At 51.4% G+C, this 11,052-nt stretch overlaps 1 protein-coding gene and 3 pseudogenes across 1 annotated transcript, besides 11 other annotated features; all 4 read left to right on the forward strand.

The window, feature by feature from the left end:
- Positions 1 to 5,321: a sequence feature (areas not merged during assembly with more than two copies in the genome that could not be assigned to a particular haplotype).
- Tc00.1047053507195.10 lies at positions 2,632 to 4,959 on the forward strand (annotated as a pseudogene).
- Positions 5,322 to 6,491: a sequence feature (haploid, Esmeraldo-like haplotype).
- On the forward strand, positions 5,945 to 8,113 carry Tc00.1047053507195.40 (annotated as a pseudogene).
- Positions 6,492 to 7,473: a sequence feature (areas not merged during assembly with more than two copies in the genome that could not be assigned to a particular haplotype).
- Positions 7,474 to 7,724: a sequence feature (haploid, Esmeraldo-like haplotype).
- Positions 7,725 to 11,052: a sequence feature (heterozygous, Esmeraldo-like haplotype).
- Positions 8,213 to 8,241: a microsatellite.
- Positions 8,338 to 8,365: a microsatellite.
- Positions 8,564 to 8,646: a microsatellite.
- Positions 8,714 to 8,789: a sequence feature (AT_rich).
- Positions 8,904 to 8,923: a microsatellite.
- Tc00.1047053507195.51 lies at positions 9,162 to 9,404 on the forward strand (annotated as a pseudogene).
- Positions 9,845 to 10,624, forward strand: Tc00.1047053507195.60 (uncharacterized protein; the record flags this gene model as incomplete). Its single annotated transcript, XM_801526.1, has 1 exon — positions 9,845 to 10,624. The coding sequence occupies one exon, from the start codon at positions 9,845 to 9,847 to the stop codon at positions 10,622 to 10,624; it is 780 nt and encodes a 259-aa protein (XP_806619.1).
- Positions 10,309 to 10,348: a microsatellite.

An 11,052-nucleotide genomic window follows, 5' to 3' on the forward strand; every position in this document is an offset into this window, starting at 1 on the left:
TGCGATGGACACATGCACGACGGATGTGTTTCCGCATAATTGGGGGAGGATGCGACAGGATTTTCCGAAGTGGCCGTCAAATGCAATTCGGGTTTCATGGCACTGAGGCACAGTGGTCTTCCTGCAATGGCTGGTGACGGCCCCTAGTGGACCGGCGTATTTATGCTGCTGCTGCTGCTCGAGGAGGCGTAGAAGTGCGATTTGAGGTGAGCGGCGGAAGGGTCACACATCCCGCAGTGACGGTCGTCGTTGGCCCAGCGGGTGCCTCTGAGGTTTTTGTTGGATGCAACGTCCTTATGCCCGTCTCCGGATGGCGGCATCCCTGATGCAGCCAACGAACGGGGCTGGGAGCGACGGTGAGACGCAAGCACGTGTGGATGTTAGGAGCGGCCGGCACACCGCACGCTGAGAGCATGGCACGCTGAGGACCGGACCTAGAAAAGGGACACCGCGTGGGACGTCAATCCTCACTGCAGCGACCGCCACCGAATTCGGATTTGCTCGCACCTTCTGCGGTCCCTCTTCCTCCCCTCACTTCTGTGCCGAGGACTGTGCCGCGGGATCCAGCAGCGCGATGTTTGGCCGCAGGAACATGGCCCGAACAACTGATGTGTGTGTGTTGGGGGGGGATGTGCACTGCGGCGAAAAAGGAAAAAAATAGTTGCGAGACGAACACCACGACAAGACCGGAGTGAAGTTGTGTTTTGTCCACTTGCGCGAGGGCGGCCTGCCACCTGGTCGGTTAGGAGGATTATTATTTTTTTTTTTGCGTTGTTGCGCTCTCTTTTTATTCCGCTGCGTTTTTCTTGCGGACCTGCGAGGGGAGATTTGCAAGAAATTCCTGCGAGGCGTCCGTGCCGCCGTCGGAAAAGCGGATCCCCCTTGAAAAACGCTACTTTTTAAATTTGTTTTGGGCGGGGGGTTCCTGTCGATTCAACGCGACTTTGTTTTGCGGATTTGATGCGTGTGTTTCCGAGCGGTTCGATCAGTGCTCCCAGCCCACTCGGATGTGGTGTGCGCGTCGACGTGAAGGTGCCTGCCAGCCGTTTTATTGCCTCCCCCGCTGTGGCTGCCGCCGCTGCCTTCTTCTCTTCCTGAGATCCTGCGGCTTCTTGACAAGATGTTTTGGGGAAGGCGTTGCCGCTCTTATCGTCCATGGGATTTTGATTCTGGTTTTGCGGTCAGGAGAAATTGAACGAGAGGGTTTGCTGCCCTTTTGTTTTATTTGTCCTCTCTGCCTGACGGCCAGTTCTACACAAACGTGCTCCTCGGCACCTCAGTTGGTGCTGGCGGGATTGCTTACGGTTGTCACTGACAATCGCATGCGCCACCTCTTCTCTGCTCCCTTTCAGTGTCGCATTTTTTTTATTGATTGACGGACGCCATTCTGTCCGGCGTGCCACTTTGATTGGATTGTGTGGGACTGCTCGCCAACGCCATCGGAGAAAGCAGGCCGACTTTTCACGTATTTAATTCCACCTTGCGCGCAGGTATTTTCTTCACATGTTCTGTTGGGCACTCAAACAGCGAGGTGTCCGGAAATATGCGTGCGTGGAATTCTTCCTGCCGTGTGAACTGCGGACAACACCGCGGGGCTGCCACTTTGACTCCGCAGAGTTGTTGCGTCTCTTTGCGGGGTTGGCAGGGAAATTCCATGCAGCCAGCTACTGCTGGTGTGTCCCCAAATGTTGTCACTCCATGCGAATAATGTGCTTCAGCGAGTGAGGGGGTGGTTGGGTTTGTGTGCACTCTGGTTCTGTTTGCTACTTTTTGCGGGCACGCAAAACCTGATTGGTGGTAAAATGGAGCGGGGCGATGCGTGGCCGCGTGCGGCCCATCGTTCACTGCACGATTGTGTGGTGCACACTGTGGTGCTTCCTCTGCGATGTGACTGCGGTTTCCTGTGCGGCAATGGTGGTGGGTGGAGGAGATTGTTGGTCCGCGGCGGGACGGTGGGATCGTGCCTCCTTTATTTTTCTTTTGTGAAGGTGTGCACTTATTTTTGGTGTCGGTGATGAGGCAAACAGACCGACAACGTGGATAAAACAAAATAAAAAAGGGCGATAGTGTGGCGGTGTTGGGGTTGGTTGCACGCCTCGCGTTGCTTCGGGGGCGGTGGGCCTCGACTGCTTCACCGACAGGCGTCGCAGTGCGGCTGCATGGCGCACCGACCACCGAGCCGTGCGAGTGCCACGCCCAACGCCATTGGGACAGCGGGACGAAGCAGCCGTGAGTGTCCTTTGGAGCCAGCGGCACCTGCTGGCCGCAGTTGGGCGGTGCGAGTGGGACGCTTCACTGCACGGGTGTTGTGATGGCGCCTTGCAGCGGCTCTGGTGATGGTTCCGACGCTGCAGCTCGACATGTGGTGGGGAGTGAAGTGTGGCCGCGGTGGACCATGAGCAGCACCAACATGAGGCTGAACGGTTTCCTGTGGAATTATGTTGGCGGCAGGGCGGCCGTTGATGAAAGACTACAATGTGACGATGGAGATGTTTGTTCAGGAGCCGGATGATTGCGTACAAGACCAGCGGCTTCTTGAAGAAATTTTTAACTTAACTGCGTACCAAGCGCTGGAGGCCATTACTAAGCCACTTTACGAAGGTGTGTTCTCCCTCGGGCAACGTAGGGACTATGAAAGAAAAAGGATACGATCACTCCTCTTGCAAGGGGAACACCAAACGGGGTACTCACGCAGGTACTGACGGAAGCGAGGCGGGAGGCAGAGGAAAGGCTAAGACGAACGCAGGAAATGAAATTTACCATTTCCACTAATATCGATGGTGTACTGTTTAAAGGAAGAGCTCGCGTCAAGGAAATGAAGCTGAGCGACTATCTTACGAGGGAACTGGACGGCAGGGGCATTGTGGACACCAATCGGGATGTCTTGCTGGAGGAGTTTTTCAAGGACCCCACGAAGTATATCCGTGATAAAGGAGCATTAAACGAAATGCAGGCATCGGATCGTTATTTGAGTATGAAGCGAGCTGTGAAGGGTGAAGTGATCTTCGATGAGGATATACGCAAGCTTTGCGATAAGGGTGTCAACAATCCACCGGGGTGGTCATTAGCTGCTGCGGAGGCAAAAGCAGCTGTTCATAACTCCACCAAACATTTCTTGGATGCGGCTGCCGGGGAGGCGAGGAACCCAACGACGACGAGCGCACCGGAGAAACTGGAGGGATGCTACGAGTCTGTGCACAATGCGAGGCGGAGCCATGCGGTGGAACTTCCGGACGGCGTGGAGCGAAGGAAAACGAGGACGGGAATGGGGGTGCGTGAGGGGAAGCCAGAACAGTCATGGACGTACAATAAAGCTGACGACGCTATCGAAAAGAATGACGCTGTGCAGCAATTCGGTGCGGCACCTCCCGTGTTGATGGTGCTCACCTCGGACAAGGGATGGCCGTACTCGCGGAATACGATACAGGATCTTCCTAAGGACGTTTTTGTAAACTGTGGGGTGGATCGAGTGTGGCAGATCGTCAGGGGCGATCTAACCGCGTGGCTCAGCCCTCACGGTGGTACCGACTTTACGCCCAAGCGACGTGTGCTGATTGGGACGCCCGGGATCGGGAAATCGGTGGCTGCCGGCTCGTACCTCCTCTACCAGCTGCTGCACTGCGATGTCGAGAAAAGCCAAGTGGTAGTCCACTGTTTTGGTGGAGGAGATGCGTACGTGTCTGACAAGACCACCAGAGCGGTGACAAGATACGGCGATGAGGACATGTGCATCTCTGAGTTGAGAAGTCTGAGGGGCCATGGGAGGAATGCGTATATTATCTACGATGTGGCAAAGGAGGGAACGCCGCCACCGAGACATTTTGCGCCCACTTCTGGATGGGGCATGATTGCGGTGTCATTCCCAAAGGTAACCAACTGTGATGAGTGGGCGAAGCAACTACGAGCCGCGCGAGTCATCGTGAAGTGCCCCGACGAGATGGATGTGAAGGCGATGTGCGCATGGATAACGCGTGATGAGGATAAAGAGAAACAAGCGGAATGCTGGAAGAGGTCGAAAAACACATGTATCTTTTGGCACCGATTCCACGTCACGTCTCTGATGAGGAGGCGTTTAATGAACGCTGTGGAGCGGTGAGGTTTGCATTGCAATCGATCAACGAGGTAACTGTGAAGAAGCACTTTTCACGGGGAGGTGAGTCGCCACGGTATTCTGAGGATCCGTCTCACAAGCCCGTGAAAATTGTTCGGGAAATATACGCAGGCGGCGAGAGCCTTTTCAATGCACCGATATCTGATTGCCTCGAGGAACGGGCGTTGGAACGCTTCCCAAGTGCAACAGAATAAGATGGCTTTTTGAGGCTGATGTTGGCGTCGAAGGATAATATTTTGCCAATATTTTTTGGATGGTTTGCTTTGAAATTGTGCACGGAGAGTGCCTTTGTCAAGACAATGGGGACGAAACTCACGGAGTTTGAGCCACCAACAGGACGTCAAGCAAAGCCCTGCGTTTTGAAGTTGGCCCCTGAACCGCATCCCAAGGGAGATGAAGGTTTGCTGCTGAGTGAATATGAAAAAACGATCCGTAAAATAAAGTACGGGGTGCTGTACAAACCGGCGGTCGCAAACCTTCCGCTGGTGGACGCCTTTTTTTTCTTGGTGTCAAATCCGAAGACGCTGGTTGGGCTGCGGATGTCTGCGGCGGGTGGACAACACACCACCCCCAGCACTGTGAGGCAGTTCACTGAGTGCCTGGCGGCATATTGTAATGGTTGGGAGGAATCACCCCAAGACATGTCGTGGGGGATTATTTACGTGCAGCAGGCAGACAGCACGCCGATGAACGACTGACGGAGATGTGATGTCGTCAATTCCGATAATGTGAGCGACGCGGAACACTATGAAATAGCGGCGTTCTGGAGGGAGAAGGTGCGCCAGTACCCAGTGTTAATATCGTCCGGAGAATTTTGAATAAACGAAGCTCTCCGAAGTGTGCAATAAAATAAATAACAATAGGAACATAGATTGGGAAATTGAAAGTGAACGAGACAGCTTGATTTGTGTTAAAAATATTGTGGGTTTATGTATTTTTGGATGCTTGTGTCTGAGCATGCGGTGCGGGTGCACCAGCCCCGTGCGGTGACAGTATATCGCACAGATTTCAGAACTGTTCAACGCTATCGAACATAACAGTGACAGAAGAAATTAGGGAGGGAAAGGGGTTGTTTGGCTTCTGGTGAAAAGGATTGGGTGGTTTTTATATAGTGTGTTGATTGTGTGGGTACGAGGCTTAATTGGAGAATTGCCCGGTATGAGAGAATCATTGTGGCTGGCGGTGTCACAGTACCACTGCATTGTCCATTTTCTTCTATTGTGTTCGAAGGCTCATCACTAACAGAAGCATCCTTAGGGGATGGACGACGAATGAGTTCTATTGGGGAAACAGTGCGCTCCGTGTGACCGCGTGGACTGAGGCGCCGCTTCATGAATGGATGAGGAATTGCTTCCGCGTGTGGCTCTTTGGGTGATTGTTCGCTCGCTGTGCGTTGTGTGTTTTCTGCGGGGCTGTGGCCGTATCCCGTTGGCCGTGGGATTGAGCTGGAGGCGGTGGCGGTGTGTCTCTTCTCGTCCATTGGTGGGTGACTGCTGGCGGTGTGTGCGTTTGTTGTGTGGAGGACCAAATCCTTCCACGCGCGGTCTGGCAGCACTGCAATGGTATGTGTGTGTGTGTGTGAGGGCTGGTGTAGGCGATGGTGCTCCCCGCTGTTCCCTCCGGATTCTCTTGTGTCCCGCTCTTTGCATGGGTGCTCTGCTTTGCTCCCCGCGGACGTGTCCGATGTATTGCCGCCTTTTTCTTTCTCCACTTGTTGAGCACAGACACACGCTAGGAAGGAAAGCAAACAAACGCAAAACGCTACTGTGAAATTCTAAGACTCTAAAAGGACAAACAGCAGCACACACACACACCGCCCACACACACATATTTACATGCTCTCACGTGTTGCTGCAGTGAAGGCACCCCGCACACACAGTTGTCGCCGCGTGACCGCATCCAGCGGGAGGAGGAGGGAAGGAAGGGGGAAGGGAAGGCCGTTGATCCCTTTTAGGGAACGAAACCGGCGCCTATAAATGGCAAGAAATGACTGGATGTGAGACGGCAGCCGGCTCGCTTCGTGTTCCCAGCCTTGCTGAGGTGGCCGGCGGTGTGTTTGCCGTTGCTGAAGCTCAGTGCAGTGAAAGGGACGGAGCCTGCGGCCATGCTGCGATTGCATCAACGCACATTGAGACGGGCGGTGGTGGCTCAAAGGCGATCTCGGCGATGGATGCAGGCGTGTTTCTCGTAGAACCTGTGGATTCCGCCAGTGGTACGATCAGGGCACAAGAAAAGATGCCGCCAACGACAATTGTGAGCGGCGACAGTATCTACATGGCCCTTGTGGACTACGAGAAGAAGACGTCTGGGGGTCAGGCTGCCGATGCAGATGGCTGGAGGCTTTTACTGACGAGGGGAACTTTCACTGAGGATGGTGGGCAGAAGAAAATCATGTGGGGTGATATCCGTGCGGTGGACCCTGTGGCCATCGGGCTTACTCAATTCCTGGAGAGGGTGATCGGTGGCGGAGGATCGGTTATTGTGACGAAGAACGGTTACCTTATGCTTCCCATGCAGGCAGTAGAAAAGGATGGAAGGAGTGTTGTGCTGTCCATGCGTTTCAAAACACATATGGAAGCATGGGAGCTCTCTTCCGGTACGACAGGTATTAACTGCAAGGAACCATCCATCGCGAATTTGGAAGGAAATGGAATTTTGATTACTTCTTGCGCTGCCGGCTAATACAAATTATTTAGGTCCATTGACTCTGGGATACGTTGGGACATGAGTGGTAGGCCAATTACTCGCGTGTGGGGCAACTCGTATGGTCGAAAAGGGTATGGCGTTTGCTGTGGCCTCACCACCGTAACCATTGAGGGAAGGGAAGTGCTGCTTGTTACCACGCCGGTGTAATTGGAGGAGAAAAAAGGTAGGGATCGGCTTCATCTTTGGGTGAGGGAAGGTGCACGTGTGCATGATGCTGGGCCGATATCCGATGCAGCTGATGACGCTGCTGCCAGTTCCCTGTTGTATAGCAGTGGGGGCGATCTGATTTCGCTGTACGAGAATAAGAGTGAGGGGTCATACGGTCTTGTTGCTGTGCACGTGACTACGCAGCTGGAGCGGATAAAGACTGTGGTGAAGAGGTGGCAGGAGTTGGATGAAGCCCTAAGAACGTGCAGACCCACTGCCACTATCGACCCGGTGAAAAGGGGCATGTGTATTCGTCCCATTCTTACTGACGGGCTTGTTGGCTATTTGTCTGGTCTGTCAACTGGGAGTGAGTGGATGGACGAGTACCTCTGCGTGAACGCGACTGTTCATGGGACGGTGAGAGGGTTCTCCAATGGAGTGACGTTTGAAGGACCCGGAGCAGGGGCGGGGTGGCCTGTTGCCCGAAGTGGACAGAATCAACCGTACCATTTTGTACACAAAAGGTTCATCACTCTAGTGGTGATGGCGGTCATCCACGATGAGCCGAAGAAACGCACCCCCATTCCTTTGATTCGTGTGGTGATGGATGACAAGGACAAGACTGTGCTATTTGGTGTGTTTTGCACCCATGATGGGAGGTGGATGACTGTAATTCATAGTGGCGGTAGACAAATACTTTCAACGGGGTGGGACCCAGGAAAACCGTGTCAGGTGATGCTGCGACACGACACGGGCAATTGGGATTTGTACATTAACGCGAGGGAGGCTTACTTTGGCACCTACAAGGGGTCTCTTCTCCAAACAAACAGTATTTCACACATCCAATTCCACGGGGAGAGTGGGGAAGTTGGAGAATCCAGCCATTTGTCACTCTTCAACGCCCGTTTGTATAACCGAAGACTCAATTCCAAGCATATGAGATGGCTCATGGTAGGCGAGGCAGGTCCAAAATACGATGATAGCAGATCCTATTCTGCGAGTTCATCTGAGGAAGGAAGCAGAGGCGACAGCTCTAATTTTGAGAGTTCATCGCGGGTGGAAAGTGAAGAGGTGAGCTTAGTGCATGAGAATGTGTCATGGGTGCTGTTACTTCTGCTGGGGCTTTGGGGTTTTGCGGCTTTTTACTGATATTAAAACGGCTTTGTTGCTGTCTCCAGCGGTACAGTGTATATTTACATTCTGATGTTTTTACATATTTTATTGCTGTTGTTGGCGGATTTATAAAATTTTTTATTTTATTTTTTATTTTTATTTTTGTATGTATGACTTTATATGAACTTTATTTTTTTTTTGTATTCCAATCATATTTGTTATTATTATTATTTTGTGTTGATGTGTTTTTAATGGCTTTGATAATAATAAATAATAATAATAATAATAGTGTTTACTGACTGATGCCGTCCAGAAATTATGATGGATGCTGTATGCGATCTACATAACGCCGGATGAATGTCGAGGGGACAAGCCTTTTAAAAATATGGCAGGTGGGTCGAGTGGTGCATGACGTTATGCAGTGAAATATAAATGAGGCGTGTTCATATCGTGAAGGGGAGAGGGGGGATTGAAAACGACTTAAACTGTATATATATACGTACGTATGTATGTTTGCTTTCTTTGTGTATGTATGCTCTCTGTATTCATGTATGTATATGTGTCTTTATTCAGGCATAATACAAAGGCACTGCTGTGGGATATTGTATGGAAGATATTACATGACATTTTTTTGTGTTTATTTATTTTTTTTGTAAAATAATAATCATAAAAGTAATAATGATACTTATTATTATTATTATACAATTTTATACATTTAACGATCTGCGTGAAAATTGCGCTGAGTTCGTAGTTTTTTTTTTTCTTCCGTACTTGTTCTTTTATTTGTTCGCTGCTTGGGCTGCTATGCAGGCTTGAGTTGTACCACATATATATATATATATATATTGAATTTTTTTTTTGTGACCTCTGCGGTACTTATGTGCGTATTTGCTTCTTGGCATGGCCGCCTTTTCTTTTTTTGCCTTCACGTCTCTGTAGACATACAACTACCCTCGCACGACACGTATAACGTTTTATTTTACGTGGATGGTCCTAACTTGCCGGCAATTGCATGTGGGTGCTGCGTTCTTCTGCGGCTACGAAAGGGGAACATGAGAGGGCGGTGCGCATGATTTCATGGGACATGGCGTGACGCCGTTGGAGGGCTCCGTGAGGCGTCCGCGGTTTTACGGGGGAAGAAGAAAATTAACCCGCTGGAATAGCTGCCGCCGAGCCCGTTCTTGCTGGACGAGTTGAAGCGCGAGTACAGCCATTCGGACACCCGCACGGTTGCTGCGCCGTACTTCTTCCAGCACTAAGATGCCGCCGGCTGCAAGACTTTGCGGTGCCGCCACAAATACAAGGAGGAGAACAACATGCAGCGCATGGTGCACGTGTGTGAGTTGCGTGGCGGTGGCATGCCGTATGCTTTGGAAGAAGTGGATGACACGGAGCTGTTGGACTGCGGGAGGAGGTGGCGGACGCAGTGGGAGAGGATGACGGGCTACGCGTGCTGCGGGTGAGCGCGGCATGCCGGTGAGTTTTTCTAAAGAGGGAGTAACGCTGACGGTAATAGTGACTGTGAGGGTGTGAGGAAGGGGGGAATCGATCAGCACTCCTCTCGTTGGTGTTGTGGTGGTGCGTGACTCTCATTGCTGGACGGGACGATGCGTTGTTCCAGTGATTTGTCTCTTCTTTTGCTCTGCGTTGACGGGGAGTTAGTTTGTGCTGAAGGCTGCACGCAAGTGACAGGAGTGATGGCGATGATGATGGTTGGCCGTGTGCTGCTGGTGTGTGCCCTCTGCGTGCTGTGGTGCGGTGTCTGCAATGGTGATGGCGGAGGCCAATGTCGATAAAGGTACCGAAATGAAAAAAGATAAAAAATTTGACAGTTCAGAGCTTGTTGCTGGTATTGTTAGTGCTGAACAATATGTAACGCAGGATTCAGTCAAGGAAGGTTCCGAAAACGGTAATCAGTCTTTGGGTGTAAAAACGGGAAATGGCATCAACCAGGATAATGGTGTGATCATAGCATCACCAGCAAGCACAGTGAGAGGGAAAGAGGAAGAAGAAGAAACCGAAGAAATTGAGGAACTCAAAAGTTCAATTGAAGGCGAAGAAACATCCCAATTAACATTGACGCAAGAAGGAGTACCACCACCATTGGAACCATTAACAACGACACTGAATGGAAACCCAGCAAGAACTTTAAATGCAACACCAGCGAAAGGACAGTCCAGCTCTGATGACGGCTCTGCCCAGGAAGAAGGACTCAAATCACCAACACTAAAAGCACCTGCAGCACCAGCAGCAGCGGCAGAAACAACAACACAAACAAAAGATGAAAACCCCTTCCTTGCAGATGACCCTTTAGTGCAACATGTAGAAGCATCTCAACACGACATGGAGTCAAGAAGTGCCTCACGAAAAGAAGGAACCATCCCAACCACAGTCACCAAAACAGACGAACCAACAGAAGTTAACGCCGAATCAACTCCAACATCACCCTCAGATTTCAGAGGTGCCATTACAAATGACGCTGACAAAGGAAATGAAGAAAGTATTCCAAAACATGATCAAGCACCTGATGGTGAAGCGAATAAATAAGCACAACAAGGTGAAAATAAAGAAGAAAATACAAATAAAACAGCAACTCTCGAAGCCGCAGCTATAACAAATGATACTGCGACTACTGGCGACAGTGACGGCAGCACCGCTGTCTCCCACACCACCTCCCCTCTTTTGCTTCTTCTTATTGTTGCGTGTGCGGCTGCGGCTGCAGTGGTGGACGCGTGAGAGTGAGGGAGAGAGAGCCGTGCACCGCCCGCACACACACTCGTCTTTCACCCACTCTCTGTGTGTGTCCCCTTGCATGGACTCTCGCCCTCACCTCATCCCACGAGGCACACACATAATGTGCCCATTGTATATATGCATGCACACCCATGCAGGCCCGTTGGTGCTCTCTTTTGCACGACACGCACCGCTGCCGTCCTGCCTGGCTGCATGGGCGGAGCACCGTAACTGTTTCTGTT

Source organism: Trypanosoma cruzi (genome assembly GCF_000209065.1).
Source record: "Trypanosoma cruzi strain CL Brener chromosome Unknown tcruzi_1047053507195, whole genome shotgun sequence".
NCBI lineage: Eukaryota > Euglenozoa > Kinetoplastea > Trypanosomatida > Trypanosomatidae > Trypanosoma > Trypanosoma cruzi.